Raw genomic sequence first — 26,067 nt, 5'->3', positions numbered from 1 at the left:
GCTCTCCCCGCCTCCCTAGCCGCTCCAGTCATCTGCCACTGACTGTGGAGCACCTGAGCAAAGGAGGAAGAGGGACGAGCCAGGCTGCAGGTAGTGCCCCCGCTGCCGCCACTACCCTCGCTGGCAACACCTGACTGCCTGCCGCCCTCCCTTCCCCACCCAGCCTGCCTGGTACAGGCGATCCTGCTCCGTGCGCCTGTCGGGCTCCAGCGGACGCCACTTCTTAGCGGCAGCAGAAGCAGCAGCAGTAACGCCTCGCCTGCGAGAACCGCCGCCTCCCCGCTGTTGAACCAGGCGGGCGGGCGGGCGGGCGGGCGAGCTCCCAGCAGAGGGAGGCGCTTGGCGCCGCACCTCCAAACTCAGCGCGCGCGATCCACCCCCCTCCGCCGAGTTTACTTCCCCTGTTCCCCAGGCTCTGGCGATCCGCGGGCGGCGACCCGAGGAGGCGGGGAAAGCGCTGTGCCTTGGGCGGAGGGGCGCAGCAAGATGCCCGCCTGCCCCCGGCCATGAGCCCGGCCCGCTCGCCTTCCCCGCCTCTCTGCCCTGCCCAGCCGGCGAGCGCGGAGGGAGGGCGGAGAGGCTCGGAGCGCGCAGGTAGCCGACGACAACAACGGAGAGAAGAAGGCAGCAAGCGCCGGCAGGCGGCGGCGGAGCGGGTGGCCGTAGCCTCCTGGCGCCGATGGGCGAGCAAGAGGCGGACGAGAAGCCCGGGCCCGGCGTGCCCGGCGCCCCGGACGGGGTGGCCGGCGGAGAGCGCCCCCACGCCGGGGCCGGGCGGCGACGCCGAGGAGCCGTGCGTGCCCTGAGCAGGCTAGCGCGGCGCCTCTTGCAAACTTTGCGCGGCGCCCGGCAGCAGCAGCAGCAGCAGGCGCGGCGGCGAGAAGGCGCTGAGCCCGAGGACGACGAGGGCGGCTTCAGGCGCCCGCCCGGGCCCGAGCGCGAGAGAGGCCAAGCCAGCGGCGGGGGCGGCGGGGGCGGCGGCAGCGCCCGGCTGTCGTGGGGCGCGCAGAGTCCCCTGCCGGCGGCCGTTCCCGGGGACCCCAGGCCGCTCACGCCGGGCGCGCAGGGGCTGAAGAATCACGGCAACACGTGCTTCCTGAACGCCGTGGTGCAGTGCCTGAGCCACACCGAGCTGCTGGCCGCCTTCCTCCTGCTGGCGCTGCCCGACCAGCAAGGGACACCCGGACCTGCAGCCGGAGCCGGAGCCGGAGCCGCCTCCGGGGAAGTCACCCAGCACTTGGCGGCGCTCGTACGCGCGCTCTGGACCCTCGAGTATACGCCGCAGCTCTCCGCCGACTTCAAGGTAGGGGGCGCACTTTTGCGCGGGATCTGCCCCTCTCTCCGGGGGGCCACGGGGAGAGGGGAAGGGAGCTCGGGAAAGAGGCTCCGCGTCTAACGTCGGAGTCCTTCTCAGCCACCTGTAGGCAGTCTTCGACGCTGCATATTTCCACCCCCCCCCCATCCCCAGTGTGACCTGCTGCTCCGGATCTGGCTCCGGCGAGCGGTCTGACCTCAACTCTGCCAGGCGCTGCGGGGACGCTGGGCTGCACACAGGTGGATTGCTAACCGTCACGCAGCTTCTGCACTTCGAGATGTGCTCCTTGGTGGCAAACGGCTCCACTGGGCAGAGTTAGAAGGATTCCTTCACTCTCTCTCACACACACTCATCTCTCTTTTTTCTCCAGCCACCTGTTTAGTCACACCGCACGCTTTAAAGCAAGCTACTGTGCTGCAGGCGGATTTGGCAATGGGGCCAGGTTGACTGCCTAGGCAGGTGGAGGAGTTGGAGGGCATTGCTAACAGATGGGCACGTGGTGCCACATCAGGGAGGCTAACCAGGATTTTTAAAAAGAAAAAAAAGAAGTGGGAGAATAAAATGCTCTTATGTGTTTTTTTGTGAGGAATTTCCAGATTGTTTGTGATCTCACCCTGCTCCAAGTTCATACTTCCAGCAGCCTGAGCTCTTCCTGTTCTATGTAAGCATAATGTTTGCTGGTGTTGTGACAACTTGGTCAGGTCCTTGCCCATAGCCAGAGATGGGGAAAATGCTACTTTTTATCTTGAGGATTTTTAATTTAATAAATAAATTTCTGGGAGGGTAGTAAGAGAAACATTTGTGTGTCTGATAGAGCCTTTCATAAAGAATCTCACTCCTGCTTGGCTCCACCAGACACACAAATGCTTCCATTATCACCCTCCCAGAACCTCTCCCCCCCTTTAAAAAAACGTCATTCCCTTTCTCTTTTTTCTGGGCAAAGCCACTGGAGGTAGGGATGTGCTGGAGAGGGTTTTGCTTGCGAACGTTGCACACCTGGGAAGCTCTCCTGAAGTCTGTGGTGCTGCTGAACATTTGTACATTGCTCAGCATTTGTGAGCTGTGCTTTGAAGTTGGAAATGAAATACTCATTACTAAGCAATTGCTGTGGGACTGCCTCCCTTCCTCCTCCTCTTCCTGAAACCCCATTTTTCTATCGTGAGGGCCATGAAGCTGAATAGGTCACCCTAACTGGGTGTCTCCACTGCTGGAAGTTCAGAACTGTTCTGGCGAGCATTCTGGGTTTCCCACCCAACCAGTTTGTTGTGATCCCCCAGCTAGGTTCACAGCACTTTGGGAACAGTCAGGCATGATACTCTGCACTCTGTGTCAGCACTGCCTGCTTGCCTTTAGGTGGGTTCACACTCTATGGGGTGAGGAGCAATTAATCTGGGGAAGCAGACTTGGTTCTAGAACTGCTTAGAAACACCAGCTGGAAGGGAAGAGATTGTCAAGTCCACAATTTCCTGCCTGCCACAGGGCATGGTTGCCTGTATATCAACCCCAATCTGACTGGCAAGAAATAATGACAATAACAGCAATACTATATTGTTATCTATATGCCACCCATCTGTCTGAGTTGCCCCAGCCACTCTGGGTGGCTTCCAACAAATTAAAACACCCAATATAGTAAAACATCAAACATTAAAAACTTCCCTATTCCAGGCTGCCCTCAAGATGTCTTCTAAACATCAGATAGTTGTTTATTTCCTTGACATCTGATGGAAAGGCATTCCACAGGGTGGACATGGCAATGAGGGAACCGCCAGAAGGTCCTTGGAGCTGGATCTCTGTGTCTGGACTGAATAATGGGGGTGGAGATGCTCCTTCAGGTATACAGGGGTGAAGCATTTATTTTTGGGTGGGTGGGAGTCCCAGGTGTTGCTTGCAAGTGGACCTCCACCCATCTCCTAATCAAGTGATGCATAGACTATTCAGCCACTTCATTAGGGGGCTGAGCATGGTCCAGTGTGCAGAGCCAGTGATTTGCCCTGGTGGCTTATTTAAATGCCTGTAGTTTACTGAAGAAAAGACAGATGAGTGTGCACGCTGGAGGGTTTGGGTAGCAATGGTGAAAGATAGGCCTCTCTTCCATGGGTGGAAGGGAGAGGAATTGCCATTGGAATTTTTTGTTTTGTTTTGGGAATGCCTTCCCTAGAATAGTGGACCTAGGGAGCTAGGATCAGGAGGTTCTGTGCGGTTGAGGGATTCTGATTTATTTTTGTTGTTTTGAAGCTGCTATCTGGTTACTTTTGTTGACAGATTGTATTTCTTCAGAGGTGAGCCTTTTCTCCTTCTCTGATGCTCACATTTGGCTGCTGGCTGTCAGAGGCTTCTTTGAAGCAAATGCCTGAGCTGTAGCTTTGGCAAATCTTGTGTTACTAATTCAGCTCCTTGACAGTCCTGCTGATACTAGAGTGGAGTGTGTGTGTGTGTGTGTGTGTGTGTTTCTTTCCCTGTTGATGCAGCAAGCCACTGTCAAAGGTGAAATTGTTTCAGCGTCATCTGGTTATTATTATTTTTATACCATGCACAGGGTCTGTATGCTAAGAAGGAACCCCAGGTGGATACTGAATTATAGGCGAGGCTTCTGAATCTTTCAGCACTTTGCATTTTGTGGCGGTTTCTGGAAACATAGATTTCAAATTCCATTTGGAGAAAATTCTCAGAGTGGAATGTGAAACAAAAATGTCTCAACACCGAACCTTAAAATGGGGCATGTAGTGGTATAAGGGAGGGGCTAGATTCAGCCCCTGATTCAGCCCCTGAAGATGATGACATACTCTCACCTTCAGACTTACGGTATTTCCAAATTAATCATACTCAAGTTCATTTAAAATTCCTGTTTTATGTTGGATGCAAAAAAGCTTTGGGTAAGGAGAATGGTGGTGGAAAGACGATGTGCTGGGCAATGTTGGGTGGTGGGTTTGAGCCCCACATTGGGCAAAATATTCCTGCATTGCAGGGCTTTAGACTAGCTGACCCTCACGGTCCTTTCCAATTCTACAATTCTGTGGTTCCGTGGAAAGAAGCTGGGGCAGCCACGTCCTCACTCAATGATGGGAGCATCAAGACAGTTGCTTACTTACATCTTGAATGTGCCATCATAGATCTAACACCACAAAAAACCAAAAACAAAAAACAGAAAGGCACACTTTTGTGGTGCCTCAAATGCAACTTGGTGGCACCTCAAATGCATCACTGTGGTGTCTGTTCACACACACGTATCAATGGGCCTTCTCAGTGGTGACTCCACACTAACGGAATGCTCTCCCCAGGGAGGCACCCCAGTTCCATAATCACATATCTTTGTGTGCCAGGCCAAAACATTAATTTTCTACCAGGCTTTTAATTATCTGTGGCCTCCTTCGAGTGGGGTGTGTGTGTGTGCTTAACTCTTCCTTTTAAAAATATAAATGAGTTTTGGATTTTACTCTGTCTCAGTTTTATGCTCTTTACTTTTCTTGTTGTAAGTTGCTTTGAGTTACTTTTTGCAAAAAAAAAATGTCTAGTAAGTTTAAATAATAAAGATAAAATGTTAATAAGAGTAATTTTCAATAAGGCTATGATTTATGTTTGTTTGTCTTATGTGTTTGTTTATTTACAATGTTGTGAAAACCAATACTTTTTTTGGAAAATAATAATAATAATAAAGATAAAATGTTTAGTAATCAAACAGTGTTACTAGACAGAGTGTGCAGGTCTACAGTTGGCAGATGCTCTCCATACTTTCAAAAGGAGAACTTCTCAAGTTCCTCCTTATGTCATCAACATCTGTACAAAGCATAGCAGTGGAGATGCAAATTTCTAAAACTAGTTGATTCTCCATATTGTTTTCACTGCACTCTTGTTACAAGTTGGTAGCATCATGCCACTCAGACTGCCGGAGGAAATTTGAATTCTCTGCGGAAAGCTGTGAGCTTCCTGTTTGTAACTACAGTCAATCATCATGATACCTTTGAAATATCAGGTATTTCTTGTGCACACATACCTGACACTCTAATAGTCCCTGGTGAAGCAGGTATCATGTTGCCTCAGATTCTCAGTATAGCCCTTTAGGGCAGGTATGTTCAATTTTTGGCCTTGCAAAAGCTGTTGGACTATATTTAGTTCACATCCCCCCTGACCACTAGCCATTCTGCCCAGGGCTAAGGTTTGAGCCCAACATCACCTGGATGGCCACAGGTTCTCCACCTTTGCTTTTAACATAAGCTTGACAAATGGGCCATAGGTTGTGGAATTGGCAATGCTTTTGAATGGTTGTAGAGAGTGGCTTGGGATGTGGAACTTGAAACATGGCATGATTGTTCATATCTCACCTCTGCCATGACTTTACCAGGGGCTCTGAGTGCAGCATCTGTGATACGGTGATGACTTACCTGAGATTATCAAGGACAAAAGTGTCAGTATCTCCTGTTGATGACAACAGGTGGTGGGGATGATGATTGGTTTGCTCTGTTGAACAGACATGGGTTTTTTGTGTGATGAAGGCTGCCATGCTCTGCAATATTATTGTGGTTGTACACTACCCTAGTCTCCATCTGTACATGATTCCAGGTGCTTACCCAGGGTTCGTGTTTCCTTTCGAAATGAGGCAGTGGAGACTGTGGTGTCTTTCTGATATATAGTTTTTTTTACACACATATATACAACCTGAGCCTATGATGGAGGGGTTCACAGCATTAGCACCTTAAGAGGGCCTTGCTCCCCCTGGAGCTGTGACCTTGGATTCAAACAGATATCAAACATTGCTCTGTCTCTCTCAGTTCCTAGTTTGATTCTTTGCTTCTAACCCTCATCACTCCAGCTCTCTGCTCTCAACTCTGGCTTTGTCCTTCTAACTATCTGCGGGCTGAGGGAGGGGCCCCACCTATTTGCCATCTCACACAGAGCCCTTTTCCTTTGTTCCCCTTAATGGCCCATCACCCAGGCTATCGCCTTTTCAGGAAGCTAGCCTGGCTGATCTTTTAACACTTGCTGGTTCCAGGGGTTAGGAGGGTCTTGGGCATATAGCCTATTTCGCCCTCCACCAAATCATAACATCATTATCATTTTACTTGGGGAGGGAGTGACTTCCATCGAACACTCTAGGGCTTTCTTTTGTGTAAGCCTCCATAGGCTCCTTTTACAATTGCTGATACACACACACACACACACACACACACACACACACACACATTTGTGACTGGATCGTCACAGATCTATCTAGCTAACATTGCAGAAATAAATAAGAACTTCCACATTGCCCAGTGTCACCTCACATGCAGGTTTTCCTTGGCATCAGCCCACGCATTCATCTGCCAGCCTTTGAGAATTGGGTAATCAAAATGATGTATATATGTTCGTGAGCCAATTCTACTCCCTGCTGGCTGTCAGTCTGGGAACCCACCAGCTTCTCATATATGCCAGGCGGACATGGCCTCTCTTACTTGAATGGGAGCTGGGAACCAAGCAGTGCAGAGGGAGGATTTCCCCTGAGGGGCCTGGTATAAAATGGGAACATAAAACTTAGGACCTCCAGACAACACTTCACATTTCTGAAATGTACCAGCCAGACATACTTTATGTGGTATTTTTTAGCTGAGGGTTTGAGTTTGGGGGGTTAAAATCGGATCGCCATCTCCAAAAGCTGAAAGAAGAACACCCTTGTTCAACCTCAGTCCATGTATGACAGTTGTAGCTGCTGGTGGGTGGGAAGGCACTTTAGCGCGTACACACCCTCTGTTTATTTATTGTGAGGCTGAGCAGTGATGTGTTTGTGACGGGCTCTGTTTCTAGGAAACAGCAAGGCAAAGGACTCCGGGAAGGAGACTGTGCAGGGAAAAGACGGCGAGCGTAGAGAGTCCTGTTGAGAAAATTCCTCTTGTGCTGGTGCCATCACAGGCAATTTTCGCATTCCCGCAGAACAGAATCTGCCCTTTTCCAGTTCCACTTGAGTCTGCCTAGCACACTTCTGGTTTACAAAAGGACTTGGGAGTGTAGGGGCCTCATTGAGTCTCTCTCACAAATCCCCCTGTTGTCTGGTCACTTGGGAACCGATCGCTACAAGGAGCCTCTTTGGTAACCTTACCCTGGGAACACCCGAGAAGATCTTTTTTCATTCAGCTCTGTTCCTGATGATCAGGTGGAGAGGAGGGAGGCTTCGGGCTGCTGGCAGACAGGCAGGGGACCTCTGGCTGCTTGGATTCAACTGGGTTGCTCCTGTAACAGCCTTTTTAAACATCCAAGCGCAGATACTGAGTTTGAAGCCCTCTTCAGTATCCAGTGCTCTCATTCTGCAGCAGCATTTTTAACCTCAGGGCATTTCAAGAGTGAGAGCGGAATCTTTATCCATCACCTCTGCTGCTCTTGAGCCGCCCTAGATCATCCCTGGGCCACTTTGCACTTTCCACATAAGTTTGCCTCAGCTATGCTTAGTCCCTAGCAGGGACGCGGGTGGCGCTGTGGGTAAAAGCCTCAGCGCCTAGGACTTGCCGATCGAAAGGTCGGTGGTTTGAATCCCCGCGGCAGGGTGCGCTCCCGTCGCTCGGTCCCAGCGCCTGCCAACCTAGCAGTTCGAAAGCACCCCCGGGTGCAAGTAGATAAATAGGGACCGCTTACTAGCGGGAAGGTGAACGGCGTTCCGTGTGCTGTGCTGGCTCGCCAGATGCAGCTTGTCACGCTGGCCAGGTGACCCGGAAGTGTCTCCGGACAGCGCTGGCTCCTGGCCTCTAGAGTGAGATGAGCGCACAACCCTAGAGTCTGGCAAGACTGGCCCGTACGGGCAGGGGTACCTTTACCTTTACCTTTATGCTTAGCCCCCATGATACAGTAGAAGTGGGTGGGGTGCAGCTCCAGGACTTACAGCGGTACCTCGGGTTACAAACGCTTCAGGTTACATACGCTTCAGGTTACAGACTCTGTTAACCCAGAAATAGTACCTCGGGTTAAGAACTTTGCTTCAGGATGAGAAGAGAAATCGCGTGGAGGCCCCATTAGTTAAAGTGGTACCTCAGGTTAAGAACGGACCTCCAGAACGAATTACCGTATTTTTTGCACCATAACACTCACTTTTTTCCTCCTAGAAAGTAAGGGGAAATGTCTGTGCGTGTTATGGAGGAAATGCCTACGGGTGGCATGCCTACGGATTTTCCTCCTCTAAAAATTACGTGCGTGTTATGGTCGGGTGCGTGTTATAGAGCGAAAAATACGGTAAGTTCTTAACCCAAGGTACCACTGTACTTTCTTTTCAGAATAAGAACTATGAAATCATCAGCCAGAGATCCTCTGGGCTACCTGGGTGCAGAACATCCCAATTTGAGGTCCAACTACGGTCACACACTGAATTTCATGGCCGATCAGAGTTATGAAGCCAGATGGACTCCTCAGCCCAAATGCTAACCTGGTGGGAGGGGACCTTTTTTGGCCCAGAAGGCCAAATCTTTCTCTGTCCTCACCCCTGTGGGTGAACATTGACAGATGGGCAGTGCCTTCAACCTTGCTTTCTGCAGGGTTCACCTGAGAGATCGGGTTCCTCACAGGGAACTCAGCTGCACAGCTGACCCAGCTGCGTCTCTTCCTGGCCCATACCTGATGTCACAGATGATGTCAGGTGGTGGGACAGGTGGGCATGGTTTGTGGATCACCCTTTGCTAACTGATCATTCTATGACTATCAGCTGATCCTAACAAGACTGAGTAATGCGGTGTGTACTGTCACTCTTTGGGTGTGTTCACAGCTGTCTTCATTTTTGGACTCTCCTGGAGAACAAGGCTATAGACTCTTCTTAGGGGTGCAGCTGTGGAGGCCATCACAACAAACTCCTGCCATTCAAAATTTACAACTACACCACTGCTTAGACTGAGAAGCCCACATTCCAATTGTGCATTCCACTGTGCTGTATGAGTAAAAAAGGTAAAAGACCCCTGACAGTTAAGTCCAGTTTCGAATGACTGTGGGGTTGCAGCACTCATCTCACTTTACTGGCCAAGGGAGCTGGCATTTGTCTGCAGACAGTTTTTCCGGGTCATGTGGCCAGCATGACTAAGCTGCTTCTGGCGCAAGGGAACACCAAAACCAGAGCAGTGCATGGAAACGCCGTTTACCTTCCCGCCAGAGCAGTACCTATTTATCTACAGTACTTGCACTTTGATGTGCTTTCGAACTGCTAGGTTGGCAGGAGCAGGGACCGAGCAATGGGAGCTCACCCCATTGCAGGGATTTGAACCACCAACCTTCTGATCGGCAAGCCCTAGGTTCAGTGGTTTAGACCACAGCGCCACCCGCGTCCCCTGTATGAGTCCCAGAAGGTTAATCCAGTACTGTTTCTTTTTTTAAAAAAAAAAAGTTTAAAGAGCAACAAGGGTAAACACATCCTATGTATACTCTGCAGTTTCAGGAGTGTTTTGAAAAAAATAGCACAGCTTCCTGGCTGTGCAGCCTCCTGTTGAGAACCCAATACCCCTGGGGGGCAAAAATATCCCTCCATCATTGCCAGACTGCAGGTTCTGGAATAATCATTGAAAGGGCTAACTATCACTTTCTGCCCCACTGCTACTTTGTGGAAATATGTCCTTTCGAAGATCTGCTTTTCTTTACAAAACCCAGCTACCAGGGCAATATATTTATATCCCACCTTTCTAGTTTATTTAATAAATGTATGCCCAGCTTTCTCAAATTATCTGTGGCAGCATTCATGGGTAATAAAACCCATAGAACCCATAGGCAGTACTAGACCACCTCCCGTAACAAGGCCGCCACGATGCAAGAATGGCAAGCTAGCAACAAAATTCCATCAGGGAAGACATGGGGTTTACCTGGCTCCTTAAAGAAAACAGTGCAGGTGCCAGGCACACGGTTTTGGAAAAGGTATCCTACCAACAAGGCACACAACTTAAAAGTCCCTGTCTCCAGCAGCTTCCCACCTAAGCTCCATTGGTGGAGATACCTGGAGTAGTATTTCTGACGATGCTTACAATGGATGGGCTAGTTTCAGTGGGATAAGGTAGTCGGGTAACATGTGGTTTGCTCCTCAGACAGTAGAGTTATTGGGGCCAGAAGGATTCAAGACCTGATTCTCACAGGCCTTCATTGGTAAATGGAGACAAATGAGCAATACTTTTCTTGGGTTTCTGAAATGCTGTTCCCACATTTGAATAATAATTTGCCTATGGGTGTTAGGAACCTCTGTTCTCATTCTCAGGTATTGTGAGGTGAGGGACATGCAAATAAGGGTTGTGTAGATGATCTTTTCTCCCCCAACTCCAAACTGTGTGGAGCCATTCCCCTTCTTTCAGTGGCTTCTGTGAATAGTTGGTGAATCCTGTCTGGCCTACTCTGTCCTGTGCTGAAAATGGTACATGTTGTCATAGCAATTCAGCTGGGACAATCAGACAGGGCTAGAGGAATGGCTGGCTCTTCCATGCTCAGCCCAGAAGCCTGTCAGTTTGGTCTGCTCTGAGATTGTTTGGCTCATGTTTATTTATTGCCCATGTTTCTGCTGAGCCCGTGCCAGTAATACCATACTTTTCATCGCAATTCTGCCACTACCACACCACTGACCTTCTTTTTCTTTCTTCAGCACATACTTGATCAGTAATAAATGAGGTGTGTGGGGGAATTAAACAAAGCCCACAGCAGGCATTCAGATCCCAGACTTCAAGAGATGAAAGCAACAGTCCTTTTCAACTCATTTCGGAAATCGGTTAACCAGGAGTACCTGAATTTGAGGCTGTTTACTCCCACGCACGAACATGACTAAAACCCACATTCCCTCACTTAAGTCACAGGGATATAAGAGCAGCTGAAAGGAATGGTTCATATACAGCGACAAAGAGAAGCTTATGCCTTAATAAAATGGTTAGCCTTTAAGGGGCCACAAAACTCTTCTAGTGTTTATGCTGCAGTAGACTAACACAATTAGCTTTCTGGGAATTGCTAATGTGAGTTGCCACTCACCATTTGTTCTGCAGTTATATATTCATGAGTTGGAGATGCAATGTATAGTGTTCTGCATAATTTTGGTATTCTCTTGACACAAGCATAGGCAGTTTGGGTGTGTTATTATCTCCAGAATGTTGGCCTTCAGCTGGGGGACCAGGACCCACTTCTTCAGGGATAAGGAATCAAGCCTTCCAGACTCCTCTTATCTGGCCCTTGGGACTCTTCCCAGGTCACATACCCCCCCCCCCCCGAAGTGCCCCACCCCACCCCAACGTTGTTATTTCCTAGAGTGCATTTGCCTGGCTTGAATGTGTTCTTGAATTGTAGACATGCTTCCTGTTTGCCAGTAAGGAGGTGTGTGTGTGAGAGAGGAAGAGAGGAAGAGAGAAAGAGGGTGTCTGTGTGTCACCAGTTGAGTGGGGATTGGAACCCTGGTCTCCCAGGTCCAACCATTACACCATTGCATCTGCCATCATTCCTTCTTCCAGATGTCCAGAAAATCATTGATAGAAAGTCTTTAGGTTGGAAGCTTGTGTGTGTGTGTGTGTGTGTGTGTGTGTGTGTGTGTGTGTGTGTAAGTAGTGCCTACTTTAGAGCAGTACTTTTGCCAGAATTCAACAATTAAGGTTGCATAAATTTTCTTTGGAGAAACAGTTTTATTCCCCGCCCCCCCCCTTCCAGCTCAGATTGAAAAACTTCAGCCGCTCACCATTTGGCCATGCCCACATTGAATTAGCAGTCAGCTTTCATCAGCCACATCTCCATCCTGCCCCTTCAGAGATTGAGAAAACCAGTCACCTATCTTGATGCAGGGGAATTTAACCCCCTTCATTTTATCTGAAAGTGGGAGGGAGACAAAATGGTGATGGAATAACCAGATGTGCTTAATTTGACTTCTACATTTCTTGCCTTTCTTAATGTGGGGGTGGGGGGAACTGCCCTAGGTTAATATCTGCATCTCAGGTAGGGGCAGTGCTTTTTGCCCTGGGGGTACACTGTGAATCTAAGTTTGGCCTCATTGAGGGGCAGTATTTCAATATGAGTAGGAAAATGAAAGTACCCCTAAACATTTTTTAAGAAAAAAAGCAGTGGGTAGGGGCACAGGTATAGGAAGAGTTCAAAAAGTTGGCAAGCCTAAGTTTTTTAAAAAGCCCAGACACTTCACCACCAGAAATTTCTCATAAAAATAATTTCGGCGGGCGCCATCCATTTCCCCTGCCTCCTGTTTTCCCAAATTAAATGTTAATTTGCACAGACACAGTAGCCTCTGCGTGTAGCATGAAGCAGAGTAACTGACCTGCCTTTTTGTGGGTTGTGCAGCGCAGCAATTTCTGGTGATTGCTGCCCACTCCTTCATGATGTATAGGCTCGCCAAGGGAGGCTGCTGAGAACAATGTTTTGTTATAGTAATATTTCCCTTGCAAGTCTGGGTTTAATTTCTGTTTAATAGGATGGTTATTATGCAGCCACAAGGCTTCGACGATGAGCTACCTGCTGAGGTTTCACTACATGTTACAGATAAGTATCTGGAGGGCAGATCTGTTAACACTCAGTTGGCTATATAGTTCCGTTAATAATCAAGGGCTTGTTAGCGTTTAATTGCTCTTCACTACCCAAAGAGCACGGGAAAGGGCCTTGCTTGAGGAGGAAGCAGGTATGAACTGCTTCCACAGGCTGCCCTCTGGGCTTTTGGACTGTGTGTGGCAAGATGGCTGCTGATGGATCTGGTCTCCTAGAGCAGAGACCAGTCGCCTGTGGTCCTCCAGCATTTGTTGGACTCCCAACTTCCACCAGCCACAGCCAGCATGGCCAGTGGTCTAGAATGGTTGGAGCTGGAGTCCAGCGACACCTGGAGGAATGAAAGGTGATGATGGCGATGTCTCACATCTGACCTCACCTGTTAGAGGGACCCTCAGGCATTCTAGTCTCGCTGGGCTGGATTGACCTAACATGTTACATCGGCAGAACCCCTGGGCTTCTTCTGGCACAGCAGGGCTCCCCTCTTCTCCTCCCCCTGCACCCCCAAAAATTGGCTCAGAGGGGTGTTTTGGGAGAACACCCAGAACACTTGGGGGCAGCCAAGGGGGAATCATTCCATCTAGGAAGCTGCAATGCTTGACAAGAATGTCCAGCAGAGCACAACACTGAATTCCACCCACTATGCTGAGGGCTCCTCGAAGGGAACATTCCAATTTTACCTCAGGCACGACTTTTGTTCCAGCAACTGAGTCCTGTCACATAATATCACTGCAGGGCCACAGGGTTCAAGACATGATACTGCCTGAGGTGGGAAAATCAAATGGTGTTCTCTCCCCCCCTCTCCTGTCCCCAAATCTCACTGTCCATATATGTTGTACTACACACAATAAACGTAGACACCTTCACCAGAGGAGCTGTGCAGAGGTCAAGCCAGGATCTGGATATGAAAGGGGTAAGCTGTTGATAATGCACCCAGACCAGGAAGGCTACATCCTAGCTGAAATATGAAGCCGTCTATAGCTCTGCCAATGGCCAGCCTGGGAGAGTGGTGCCAGTCCACAGCCTGAGGTTACAAAGATGCTCCAAACTGCAGTTTTGATGGCTGTCCTCATGGGCAGCCATGCACATCACTGGTGGCTCCTGATAATCAAGTATAAGCTGAACATCAAATGCCGATTGAATCCCTTTCCTTTGGAGTTGGCATGTGCCACAATAATTTTACATTTCTTAGCCCTTCAGCTGAGAAGGGCTGCACCTTCTCCCCACCCTCACAATGCTCTTCAGAAGCTTTCACTTCCCTGCTGTTCCTGGATAGTACCAAAATCCTATGGGGAGTGAGAGAGTCTCACCTGCCTGATTTTAGCTCAGCCCATTTCACTGAAGCTTAGGTGTGGTGTGGGCAGCCCTGTAACTAGTGCTGCTTTGTACACCTGCATTCCAGCACAGCCTGGCACAATGCCCCGTGCTGGGCACACATTCTTTCTGTGCATGCTTTTTGCTGCATATTTCCAGGCTCTTAGTATTCCCGTCTCGGCATACTGAATGTCACACTTAAACAAGCATAGCAGTATTTAGGGAGCAGCTTGCTCTTGAAATAGAGCATGTGGGAGACGTTAGTGTGGAGAGATGGGGGAGTAAGGGGGAATAGACCTTTTGGAGCACAGGAGATAGATCCTTAAGGTGTGGAAGTGCCCCGGATTGCACAGGAAAGGGTGGTGGTGGTGGGGAGGCAGCCTAATTCTGATCACCAGATGCTGAGAAGAAACAAGGAGTGGCCATCGCATTCATACCTTGCTTGTATGTGGTCAGCAGAGGCATTTGGCCGCCTGCCAGGGAAGCGATAATGTGGGACTAGATGTACCTCTTCCCCCTCCTTCTGATTTAGAAACAGAGTGTTTATTTACATTCTTAAAAAGGTCATCCCTTCTGCAATTATGGCATCGGGGTAGGCTTGGAGACTTAGGCTGTCACATTAGAGCATCATAATCTCTAGCAGGCTAGTGCTTTAGGTTTCCTCTTGCATTGCAATTCTGCTTTTTCAATACCTAGCTTGGGGACAGAAGCGATGGGGGGAAACCCACGCAACTCTTGGCCATCGTGCACAAAGAGAGCTCTGCCTTGGGTAGCGGTTGCATCTGCTGGTTGCAAGTAGGGTTGATACCGCCGCCCTCCCAATAGGGCACCTGTGGCTTTAAGGGAGGGGTGGGAACTGTGGGTCCTCTTTTTTTTTTTTTTGCTGGACTACAGCCAGAGCCATCTTTCCCATAGGGCTTAGTGGTGCATCGCGCCAGGGCACCGGCCTCTCAGGGGCGCCCCGGCAAGTGGGGGAGTGCTGGGGCTTTGCCGGTGGCCTCCACTTTCCCTGCATGCCCGCCACCACTGCCCCACCAACCATAAGGCTGACGGACGTGCAGCTTCCCTCCCAAGCCTCCTCAGGAGGAGAGCGATCCCCACAGAGGCTTAGGATGGAAGCTGTGCCCCGCCAACCATACAGTTGGCGGGTGTGCAGCTTCCCTCCCAAGTCTCCCAAGCCTCTGCGGGGATCGCTGTCCTCCTGAGGAGGCTTGGGAGGGGTGCAACTTCACTCCCAAGCCTCTGTGGGGATTGCTCTCCTGCAGCGGCATAGGGGAGAGTTGTGCGCTCCCTATCTGTGGTAATTTGGGGGTGCTGGGTGGATATTCGCACCCCGGCGCTGCATCTGCTAAAGACGGCCCTGACTACAGCTCCCATCACTCCTGACCAGTCCTGTAGCGTGGGTTGCCAGTGCCTGGGGCTGTGCGGAGGGGTGGGTGGGAGAGAGGGAAATGGATGGAGTACACATGCCCAACAGTGCGGCGTCACCCAGGAGATTATGGCTGCAGAGATAAGAAAAGAAGAGTCCTTCCATTGTCTGGAGAAGCCACTTCCTGGTTTGCATGGAGAAGCCGTTTCAGCAGAGCACAAAAACTGAAGTACACAGCTGTCTTGAGGCAGCACCGGGTATTGATAATTAGTGCCTCCTGGGCTACCACCCCTGCCCCCCACACTACACCACTGCTGGGGTAGATGGGAGTCATAGTGCTGAAGCATCTGTTAGGCCACCACTGCTTACCAGCTTCATGAGAGACAGACCACTGCTTTTCCCAGCATAGATGGGGCCCTGCAGTTCTCCTTGTGAGTTTGTGCCCATCCCACAGGCACCTTGCCAGAACAAAGTGTGTGGGGTGGCTTCATGGGTACCTGGGGCAAGCTCATAGTGAGTGGCTTTTGGCACAGGAATGGTGTGTCAGAGGAAGGTTTTCCAGTTTTTGTTAAGCTGGGCAAGGTGATGTTCAGAGCTGCAACTGACTAGACTCCTCTTCATAGCAGAGATAATTGGCTCCTTCGAAATGTCCCCTTGTCAGCAAAGCACAGCAGGAAGTGGCTGGTTTTGCTTTGTGATCTAGGAGGACTTCTTTGCCCAGGAGCTGCAGGTAGGGCACCAAAGTGTAGCCTCCAAGAGGAAAGAGCAAAGTGGCCCTGACAGGCAAAAGGGAGAAAGATCCTGAACTCTTCTTGTCTTCGCCCTCCTGGGTTCCCAACAGTGTAGCTTTGGTTGTCATGGTAACTGTTGGGCAACTCAGAGGCAGGCAGAGAGCCTGTGTTTGTCTCCTGTAGATCCGACATTGGGGATCAATTTAGCATCCTCTTCTATTGCTGCAGGGAGAAACCGTGTCGTCCCAATTCTTTCCTTGTGAAATATAAGCAGGGGTCAAACTGCAGAGGGGCATGATTTAGGAACTGGGTAGGTCTGGGGATTATTATTATGATATTTGAAATGTGGAGTGAGCAATTCTGGTTTTGGTAAGTCAGGTGAAGATCACTTGCACAAAATTGACATGGTAATGATGTTGAGGATGATGCCACACATTGTGGGATAAGCTTTTCTAGGGCACGAGCATGGTGTAGCTATTAAAAAACCAGTGTGTTTTAGTGGTTGTCCTAGACTAGGAAGACTTAGGCTCAAATCCCTGCTCAGCCATGCAACTCAGCCTAACCTACCTTACAAGGTAGTTGTAAGGATAAAATGGGCAGTGGGGAAGCTGTGGATGCCACCTTGTGCTTCCTGCGGAAAAGGTGGGTGAGAAACCTAATAAATAAATTGAAAACTTTTGCTAGATTATCTGCAAGAATTGGACCTTTTTTTTCAGCAGGGGAGAAATACAGTGGTACCTCAGGTTACATACGCCTCAGGTTACAGACTCCGCTAACCCAGAAATAATGAAAACAAAAAAAATTCCTTCCAGTAGCACCTTAAAGACCAACTAAGTTAGTTCTTCTTCACCAAGAACTAACTTAGTTGGTCTTTAAGGTGCTACTGGAAGGAATTTTTTTTGTTTTGACTATGGCAGACCAACACGGCTACCCATCTGTAACCAGAAATAATGCTTCAGGTTAAGAACTTTGCTTCAGGATGAGAACAGAAATCATGCTCCGGCGGCGCGGCGGCAGCAGGAGGCCCCATTAGCTAAAGTGGTGCTTCAGGTTAAGAACAGTTTCAGGTTAAGAACGGACCTCCGGAACGAATTAAGTACTTAACCCGAGGTACCACTGTAGTCTTCTTTGTAGCTTCAAGAGCAAAAAAAGAAAGAATAACGACTTGTGTCATTATGAAAAGAAACCTACTGCATTAGGTGTAGAAATAGGTTTGATGTGTAGTGCATGGCTCAACACGATTCTGCCTTGGAGAAGTTCCTGCTTTGTTAAGTTAAAAAGTGAGGAGGAAATGTCAAACTGAAGAGTAGTTCAGCTGCAGGGTTTCTTTTTTGCAACTCCATTGTATTGCCCAGATTTACAACTATTCAAACTTATTACACCCAGATGCTACAGTGAGGGAAAAAAGTATTTGGTCCCCTGCTAAATTTGCCCATTTGCCCTCTGACGAAGAAATGACCAGTCCATAATTTTAATGGTAGGCTTATTGTAGCTGTGAGAGACAGAATAACAACAGGAAAACCCCCAGAAACCCAGAAGACAAAAGTCAGAGATTGATTTGCATTATAATGAGTGAAATAAGTTTTTGGTCCCCTATCAACCAGCCAGATGTCAGGCTACCTGGTTTCTTCACTGTATGTAACAAGCTGAGATTAGAAGCACCTGCTGTAAGGGAGAGGTCTTACCTGTAATCCCAGCTCATTACAGTACCTGTACAAAAGACACCTGTCGACAGAAGCAATCAATTCAGCAGATTCCAAAGTAGCCACCATGACCAAGACCAAAGAACTGTCCAAGGATGTCAGAGAGAAGATTGTAGACTTGCACAAGGCTGGACTGGGCTACAAGACTATTGCCAAGCAGCTTGGTGAGAAGGTGACAACAGCTGGTGCAATAATTCGCAAATGGAAGAAACACAAAATAACTGTCACCCCCCTTGGTCTGGGGCTCCATTCAAGATCTCATCTAGTGGAGTTGCAATGATCAGGAGGACGGTGATGAAGCAGCCCAGAACTACACGGGGGGAGCTTGTCAATGATCTTAGGGCAGCTGGGACCATAGTCACTGTGAAAACAGTTGGTACCACACTACGCCATGAAGGACTGAGATCTTGCAGAGCCCGCAAGGTCCCCTTGCTGAAGACAGCACATGTACAGGCCCATCTGCAGTTTGCCAATGCACATCTGAATGACCTAGAGGAGAACTGGGTGAAAGTGTTGTGGTCAAATGAGACCAAAATCGAGCTCTTTGGCATCAACTCAACTTGCTGTGTTTGGAGGAGGAATACTGCCTACGACCCCAAGAACACCATCCCCACCATCAAACACTGAGGGGGACAAATTATGCTTTGGGGGTGTTTTTCTGCTAAGAGGACAGGACACCTTCACCGCATCGAAGGGATGATGGATGGGACCATGTATCGTCCAATCTTGGGTGAGCACCTCCTTCCCTCAGCCAGGGCATTGAAAATGGGTCGAGGATGGGTATTCCAACATGACAATGACCCAAAACACACGGCCAAGGCAACAAAGGAGTGGCTCAAGAAGAAGCACATTAAGGTCCTGGAGTAGCCTAGCCAGTCTCCAGACCTTAATCCCATCAAAAACCTGTGGAGGGAGCTGAAGGTTCGAGTAGCTACACATCAGCCTTGAAATCTTACTGACTTGGAGAGGATCTGCAAAAAGGAGTGGGACAAAATACCTCCTGAGTTGTGTGCAAACCTGGGGGCCACCTACAAGAAACGTCTGATCTCTGTAATTGCCAACAAGGGTTTTGCCACCAAGTACTAAGTCATCTTTTGCAAAGGGATCAAATACTTATTTCACTCATTATAATGCACATCAATCTCTGACTTTTGTCTTCTGGGTTTCTGGGGTTTTTCCTGTTGCTATTCTGTTTCTCACAGCTACAATAAACCTACCATTAAAATGATGGACTGGTCATTTCTTTGTCAGAGGGCAAACGGGCAAATTTAGCAGGGGATCAAATACTTTCCCCCCTCTCACTGTACCTGTAGATCTGGTCCAACAAATGTTCTACATTTCCCCCCTCTGTTAGGTCAGGAGTAGGCCTTGTGCGAGTTTTGTGGCTACCTTTGACTAGCTGAGGCTACTTAGATACATATAGGGCAGTAGAATGGGGAAAGCTTTGAAGCCATGGGGCACCATCCCACATATTTCTCTGCCCCGCTTCTATGGCTACTTCTTCCTGTGTCCCTTCCCTTTAAAATTTCCTCCATGTCCTTGCCTACCGCTGTTGCTGTCCTTGCTACAAATAACACCATGTTCTTTGAATCCTGCCATCTTGGACCCAGTCCAGATTATACAGCAGAAGTCATGCAAATGTGCTCTGCATAATTCAGGCTGAGCTCTCACTTAGATGACAAGCCTACATCTGGGCTGTGCCCTTTCTCTTATTTCAGTCAGTCCAGGGTTACTCAGTGTGACTCTTAGGGCTTGTTCTCACTCAGGTGGTAAACCTTTTTTTGGACTGTACCACTTTGACTGCAGTTGGGGGCCTCCCTTGATGGACTGCTTCTCCATATCAAACAGTTCCATCCCCACAGAAAGTGGGTGTGTCTGGGAGGACACTTCTGGCTTACCTTCTCTCTGATGTGCCAGCCCCCACTTGCACTCTGAAATGGTACAGTCCAGACATCTTGTTTTGATGAGGCCTTATTCGGATTAATGTGATTCTGCTGCTCTTGGCTCTTTTTGATTACCCACAACTTAGCCCAAGCAGAGGGAAGAAGTCAGGGAGGATTAAGGCATATGAATATCTTTTACCCTTCCATGGCTAGGGCCCCTTTACTACACCATACAAAATATTAACTCTGAACTCTTGTTTTTTTTTTTTTTTTAACTGCAGAATGTCGTATCTAAGTATGGCGCACAGTTCCGCGGAAACTCACAGCACGATGCCCTGGAGTTCTTACTGTGGCTGCTGGATCGTATGCATGAAGACTTGTGTTCGGTGTCTCTTAATCAAAAACTCAAGGTGTCTGGAAAGGTCAGTGCCTGGCAGGGGATACCCTGAAAGCTCTCTGACTTTACACATCAGATTGTAGGAATGTGCATAGAGTAGCTTTTGCATCTCATTTCTCCTTCATTTGAGGGGCGTTCCCTCAACGTGCAAATAGTTCCCAGGTGACAATGGGACCAGCTGCTAATGTCACAAAAGCACTGGTGTATTGACTGTTTTTTAAGCTTTGATTTTATTTATGTTCTACTGATTTTCACTTTTGTGAACTACCAGGAGGTTGTGTTTAATTGGGTGGAATTTAAATGCCAAACAGTCAATGATGGCTTCACTAAAACAGAGGGAAGTAGTTACATTTCCCCAGTTCTTTAGAGAGATAGTGGGTGCTCACTCCCAGGTGAAAGGTTCCAGGTTTCCCAAATGCAGTCTGTTATCCTCCCCTCCTGTTCAGCTTTCAGACTTTTCCTCTCCCTTCCACACTGGGAAGTGGTTCAAGAGGAGATGGTAGACTGACAGACCGGAATTCCATTATCCCAGGAGCTATCTGTGTGCCAATGCAATTTGGTATCTGTAGATATGTGTCTGTTGGTTTCTGCGTCACAGTGCTTTACACACTTCAAGTGCTTGGGTGAAACTTATTTCCTGCATTGTGACTTACAGCACACACATTCTCTCTCACACACTGCTATGCTGTGTCTGAGTAAGAACATGACGGATGCCCATCAACACGAGCCTCTGGCAAAACACACATTTTTCCTTCCTCTACCTGACTCTTGCCTTAATTATGGGGCTGGTACAGGGAAAAGCTGACTGAGGTGGGACACGTCATCCTGCCTTAAAACCGGGACAGGTTTCTGATGGACTTAAATGTAATAACCTTTCCTTTGGCTTGTTTACCTCTTTAGGGCCTACAGGAAGGAGGCTGTACCAGGTTTGAGCTTTGGTTGTACAAGGTTTTACCAGATGTGGACATCTAAATCAGTGATTGAATAAAAAAGGACATAGAGTCAGTGTTTTCTTCCCCTGGTGTGAATGTGGGCCTGCAGGTGTTAGGTGGGGGTGGGGGGTTAAGGTGGAACTACCCTGGCTTTGATTATCAGTATATTACCAAGTGAGAGCTGTGGCAGTGCAAGGCTGTTCCAAAGTAGCCCCCTCTCCCTCTTTTTTGCTCCATTCCTCACTTTTCATCCTAAGGATCTAGGCTCTGGCTCTCCATCTTAGCCACTTGCTCTTATTAGTGGCATAGGGACACAGGTGGCGCAGTGGTCTAAACCACTGAGCCTCTTGGACTTGCCGATCAGAAAGTTGGTGGTTTGAATCCCTGCGACGGGGTGAGCTCACATTGCTCTGTTCCAGCACAGCTCCTGCCAACCTAGCAGTTCGAAACTGGTACTTGCATACCAGTGCAAGTAGATAAATAGGTACCACAATTGTAGAAAGGTAAACGGTGCTTCTGTGCGCTCTGGTTTCCATCACGGTGTCCCGTTGCACCAGAAGCGGTTTAGTGATGCTGTCTGTGGACAAACGCTGGCTCCCTCAGCCTAAAGAGAAATGAGCCCCGCACCCCATAGTCGCCTTTGACTGGACTTAACCATTCAGGGGTCCTTTCCCTTATTAGTGGCATGTGCAGAATCTTGAAGTGCCGGGGCTGCCTTTCAGCACCTGGCATCTGTTTCCTGGATACATTTTGGTTCCTTTCTGGCTGGAGATGGGTGTGTGGCTGAGAACAAAATCTCCTCCAAGATTACTAAATGTGCCACCCAGGAAAGTGATGCCAAAGTATTAAAATTCGGGTTGCAAACTTCAGTCAATATGTTAATTGACCTGTGGCTTTCTAGATGTTCTTGGACTCCAGCTCTCAACAGCCCTGGCCAGCATGGTCCAATGGTCAGGGATGATGAGAGTCAGGGATGCTGGAGAGCCATGGCTTCCTCAGCCCTGATCTGAAGCAGCAATGGGGAGCCTGAGACCCTTCAGATGTTTCTGGACTACAGTTCCCACCATCCCTGATTACTGACCATGCTGGCAGGGCCTGAGGGAAGTTAAAGGAAAGGTAAAGGTACCCCTGCCCGTACGGGCCAGTCTTGACAGACTCTAGGGTTGTGCGCTCATCTCACTCTAGAGGCCGGGAGCCAGCGCTGTCCGCAGACACTTCCGGGTCACGTGGCCAGCATGACGAAGCTACTCTGGCGAGCCAGAGCCGCACACGGAAACGCTGTTTACCTTCCCGCTAGTAAGCAGTCCCTATTTATCTACTTGCACCCGGGGGTGCTTTCGAACTGCTAGGTTGGCAGGCGCTGGGACCAAACGACGGGAGCGCACCCCACTGCGGGGATTCGAGCCACCGACCATGCGATCGGCAAGTCCTAGGCGCTGAGGTTTTACCCACAGCGCCACCCGCTGATGGAAGTTAGCATCCATCAAAATCGGCAGGGCCTCAGGTTCCCCCAGATCAGGTTTTGATCTGTATGGTTGGAAGTTATGAGCTTGTTCAAATCTCTGAGTTGGTTTTGGTTCTCCTCAAAAGTTTACTCCCTATTTTGTGGCATTTTTGTTGGTCCTAATAAGGATATTTGTCACTTTTGGATGTTTCCCCCTGCCGGCTATTTACTTTTGAATACTACTCGGTTAAGACCAAGCGAGATGTGACTCTGGCCACCTTCTTCTTTGGTTAAAATCACCAAGTGTGTGTGTGTGTGTGTGTGTGTGTGTGTGTCTATATCTCTATCTCTATCCATGGTATCTATCTATCTATCTATCTATCATCTATCTATCTATCATCTATCATCTATCTATCTATCATCTATATCTATCTATCATCTATTCTATGATTCAACTACATAACTTGCACATCCAAACTCTCTCAATAGTTAGTGTGCTTCGCCTTCGGCTGTTTCCTTCTAATCGTCCCACAAGCGTACATATTATATACTAAGTACTGTAATCAGTGCATTTTCACTCCCTTAATTAGTGATCTTGTTAATGTATGTTCTTATGTTTGTTGCCTGTATTTTAAACTTTATTTCAAAATAAAATCCCATAAGTGGGATTCAACTAATGAGTCCCACCAGTGGAAATGGTACACAAGGACTTCTGTTTGTCCAGCAGAACTTCTTCCCCTCTTCCCCACAATGTTCCCCACGATTGGTTCTGGGGTGGAGTGGGATAACCCCCTGGAACAGTGCACTGGGGGAGGTGAAGGGGGATTGTTCCGTCTGGCAAGCTGAAATGCTTGTCCTGGAGGAATGATAGCCTTAGTACAACTCTGAATTTCTCCCTATGTTGTTGTTTCTTAAATCTGTGCCAGGCTGGTTGCGGTGATACTTTGGTAAGGGATGTGGGGCTGATGGAAGGATGATTAACCATTTGGTGCTATGTCATATCCCTAACTTAAACCTTTCCCTCAGCTGCTGTTAGCCATGGAGGTGAAAAAGGCAGGTCCATTATGTACCTGACCTTGAGACCCCTCCAAAGTTAGGAACAGCTTTGGTGTCAGCATTGAAACCGTGGAGGAAAGAGGGGGGAAAGCATGGAGGAAAGGCTTCAACCCCTCTCTTCTAGTGTGATGGCCCTGATCCAGTGTCCTCTGGTGGCTTTTAATCTACTTATCAAAATATTTATTTTGTTTTATTTCCAAACCCAACAAACAGTACAGTACATGTATTTTCTGACAGAAATTTTTCCTCTTTTTTATTATAAAAGATCTATTAATTTCAAGTAACAAAGCATAGCCATACATTTCCTCTTTAAGTATATATGCAAAATCCATTTAAGATATTTCTAAATGATCTTCGTCCAATATACTTTGCAGCTGTGTTCTATTCTTGTCCTGTGGCAGAGCCCACAGAGCAAGACAGATCTGTCATTTCAGCACCGAGGAGAGCTCCTAGTAATCAACTTGTTCCCACAAGGTTTTGAAGTGAAGCAAAGCCTTGTGCGCCTCTGCCTGTAAGTCCACCTCTGCTAAGCTTAGCGTCTTTGGGGAGAGCTAGAGTCTTTTAAAGCAGCCTTTCTCAACCTTGGGTTCCCAGATGTTGTTGGACTCCCAACTCTCATCAGCCCCAGCCAACATGGCCGGTGGGTTCAGAAATTATTGTCCAACAACATCTGGGGGCTTCCAAGTCACTTGATGTAATGCTCTAAGGCAGTGAAAGAGATATTGTTTTAATTGGAGCTGTTCAGAATTGGGGGAAGAAGTTGAGTCCAGTGTTACTAAGCGGGATCCATAGAGGAGGCCTTCCATGAATACATATCTACCATTAGGGGCCTTCATTTTTGTACTCTATAAAGTCAGGTTGTGGGTATTGGGGCACAGGGACTCTTAAATTTTTAGTTTCATGTAACCAATTAAAAGCCAGGTAGTCAATCAGCTGATAATTATTTGATATATGGACGGTCCTAACTGAAACAACAAGACAAATACAGCTGTACCTTGGTTTTTGAACAGCTTAGTTCTCGAACGTTTTGGCTCCCGAATGCTGCAAACCCGGAAGTGAGTATTCTGATTTGTGAACTATTTTTGGAAGCCGAACATACAATGGGGCTTCCGCGACTTCCAGTTGGCTGCAGGAGCTTCTGGCAGCCAATCAGAAGCCAATCCGAACGTTTTGGAAGTTGAACGGACTTCTGGAACAGATTCTGTTCAACTTCTGAGGTATGACTGTAGTTTTTATCAGTGGAATCCTCAGGCTTCAGTTAATAGTTCACATGGTGACAGATGACAGACTTGCTGACAGATGTATCTCTAAACAAGTTCTGGACTTAATAACAAGCTCTTTGAAATCTGAGGAGAATTGCCTATGAAAAACAGTACACCAAGGACTGCGCCATCTTGCCCAAGCAATGGCTCAACAAATCCATTTCATGGAAAACTCTGCAAAGGCCCGGCTAACCACCTTGACCTTCCAGGTAGACTTGGCCACTTCCAGATGGATCATAGAGTTAAGCCGAGGAGATGAAGGAAGTCATTCTCTGCCTCTCTCCTCATTGCGTGAACCCCCATCAGAATCCCACTACTAATCTGCCACTAATTACACTTTCAGGCAGCTTTCTGGAATGGACTGGCAGCTGCTTTGCTGCTGGCAAAAATAGTATTTATTTATTTTTTAAAGCAAGCTACAGATTGTGCCTCTCTGTCTGTGGCTTATGCACACTGAGCTGGAGTTAGGGGGTATTTCTTCAGATAGTGCAGAGACTACACTATTGAGCGAACGGCTCCTGTGTGTTGTGTTTTGCTGAGGACAACTGTTTGAATAAATGTTCAAACAGTCCACACCCTCCCTGTTGAGAGAGATCGATCAGGGAGAGGGTATTAGAGCCCATCAGTCAAAAGACTTGCTTTCTGTATATGATGGGAGCCTCCCACCTGTCCTGTGAGGCAGAGCAGATTGAGATGTCCTTCTTTGTCCTATTATGCAGCAGCTGCCATCACTCTCTGCTTTCTTAGTCTCAAGTCGGGAGAATCTTAGGACTTAATGGATTTCTTCTGGGGAATGGCGTGAATGCTCTTATGTTTAAAACTTTCAAAGGCAACCCGCATTTGGCACGGGGGCAGGCCATCTCCCCTCACCCTGTAAGGCACAGCATGGAATTATGTACAGCCACTTAACGGAGGGATTTTCAAAGGCATTCTTAACCTGTGTGGTGCCACACAGCACTTATCTCAAACCGACTGTAGGACTATATTAAAAAACCAAACCTTTGGCTTTCCCATGGATGATGGAGCAAGCTTGTTTTCTACTGCTCTGGAGGGTAGGACCTGAACCAATGGATTCAAATGACAAGAAAGGAGACTAAACATTAGGAAGAACTTTCTGTTTGACAGTGGAATGGACTACTTCTGAATGGGGTGGACTCCCCTTCACTGGAGGTTTTTAAAAAGAGGTTGGATAGCTGTCGGTCAGGGATTCTTCACTGTAGAG

At 48.4% G+C, this 26,067-nt stretch overlaps 1 protein-coding gene across 2 annotated transcripts in view; it reads left to right on the top strand.

Annotated features, from left to right (window-relative positions):
- The first annotated feature begins 286 nt into the window (after positions 1 to 286).
- Positions 287 to 26,067, top strand: part of USP43 (ubiquitin specific peptidase 43) — an 89,361-nt gene continuing 63,580 nt past the window's right edge. The window contains exons 1-2 of one of the 2 annotated variants that reach the window (XM_028717162.2): positions 287 to 1,303; positions 20,036 to 20,176. In XM_028717162.2, the coding sequence (XP_028572995.2) occupies positions 680 to 1,303; positions 20,036 to 20,176 (765 nt within the window). In that variant the 5' untranslated portion in view covers positions 287 to 679. The remainder of the gene's footprint in view (positions 1,304 to 20,035; positions 20,177 to 26,067) is intronic. The other variant, XM_028717163.2, reaches the window with a different exon arrangement.

Source organism: Podarcis muralis, chromosome 2 (assembly GCF_964188315.1).
Source record: "Podarcis muralis chromosome 2, rPodMur119.hap1.1, whole genome shotgun sequence".
In the NCBI taxonomy this organism is placed as follows: Eukaryota; Metazoa; Chordata; class Lepidosauria; order Squamata; family Lacertidae; genus Podarcis; species Podarcis muralis.
The sequence above is the reverse complement of the archived record's forward strand: the minus strand, read 5'-3'. Positions and strand labels throughout refer to the sequence as shown.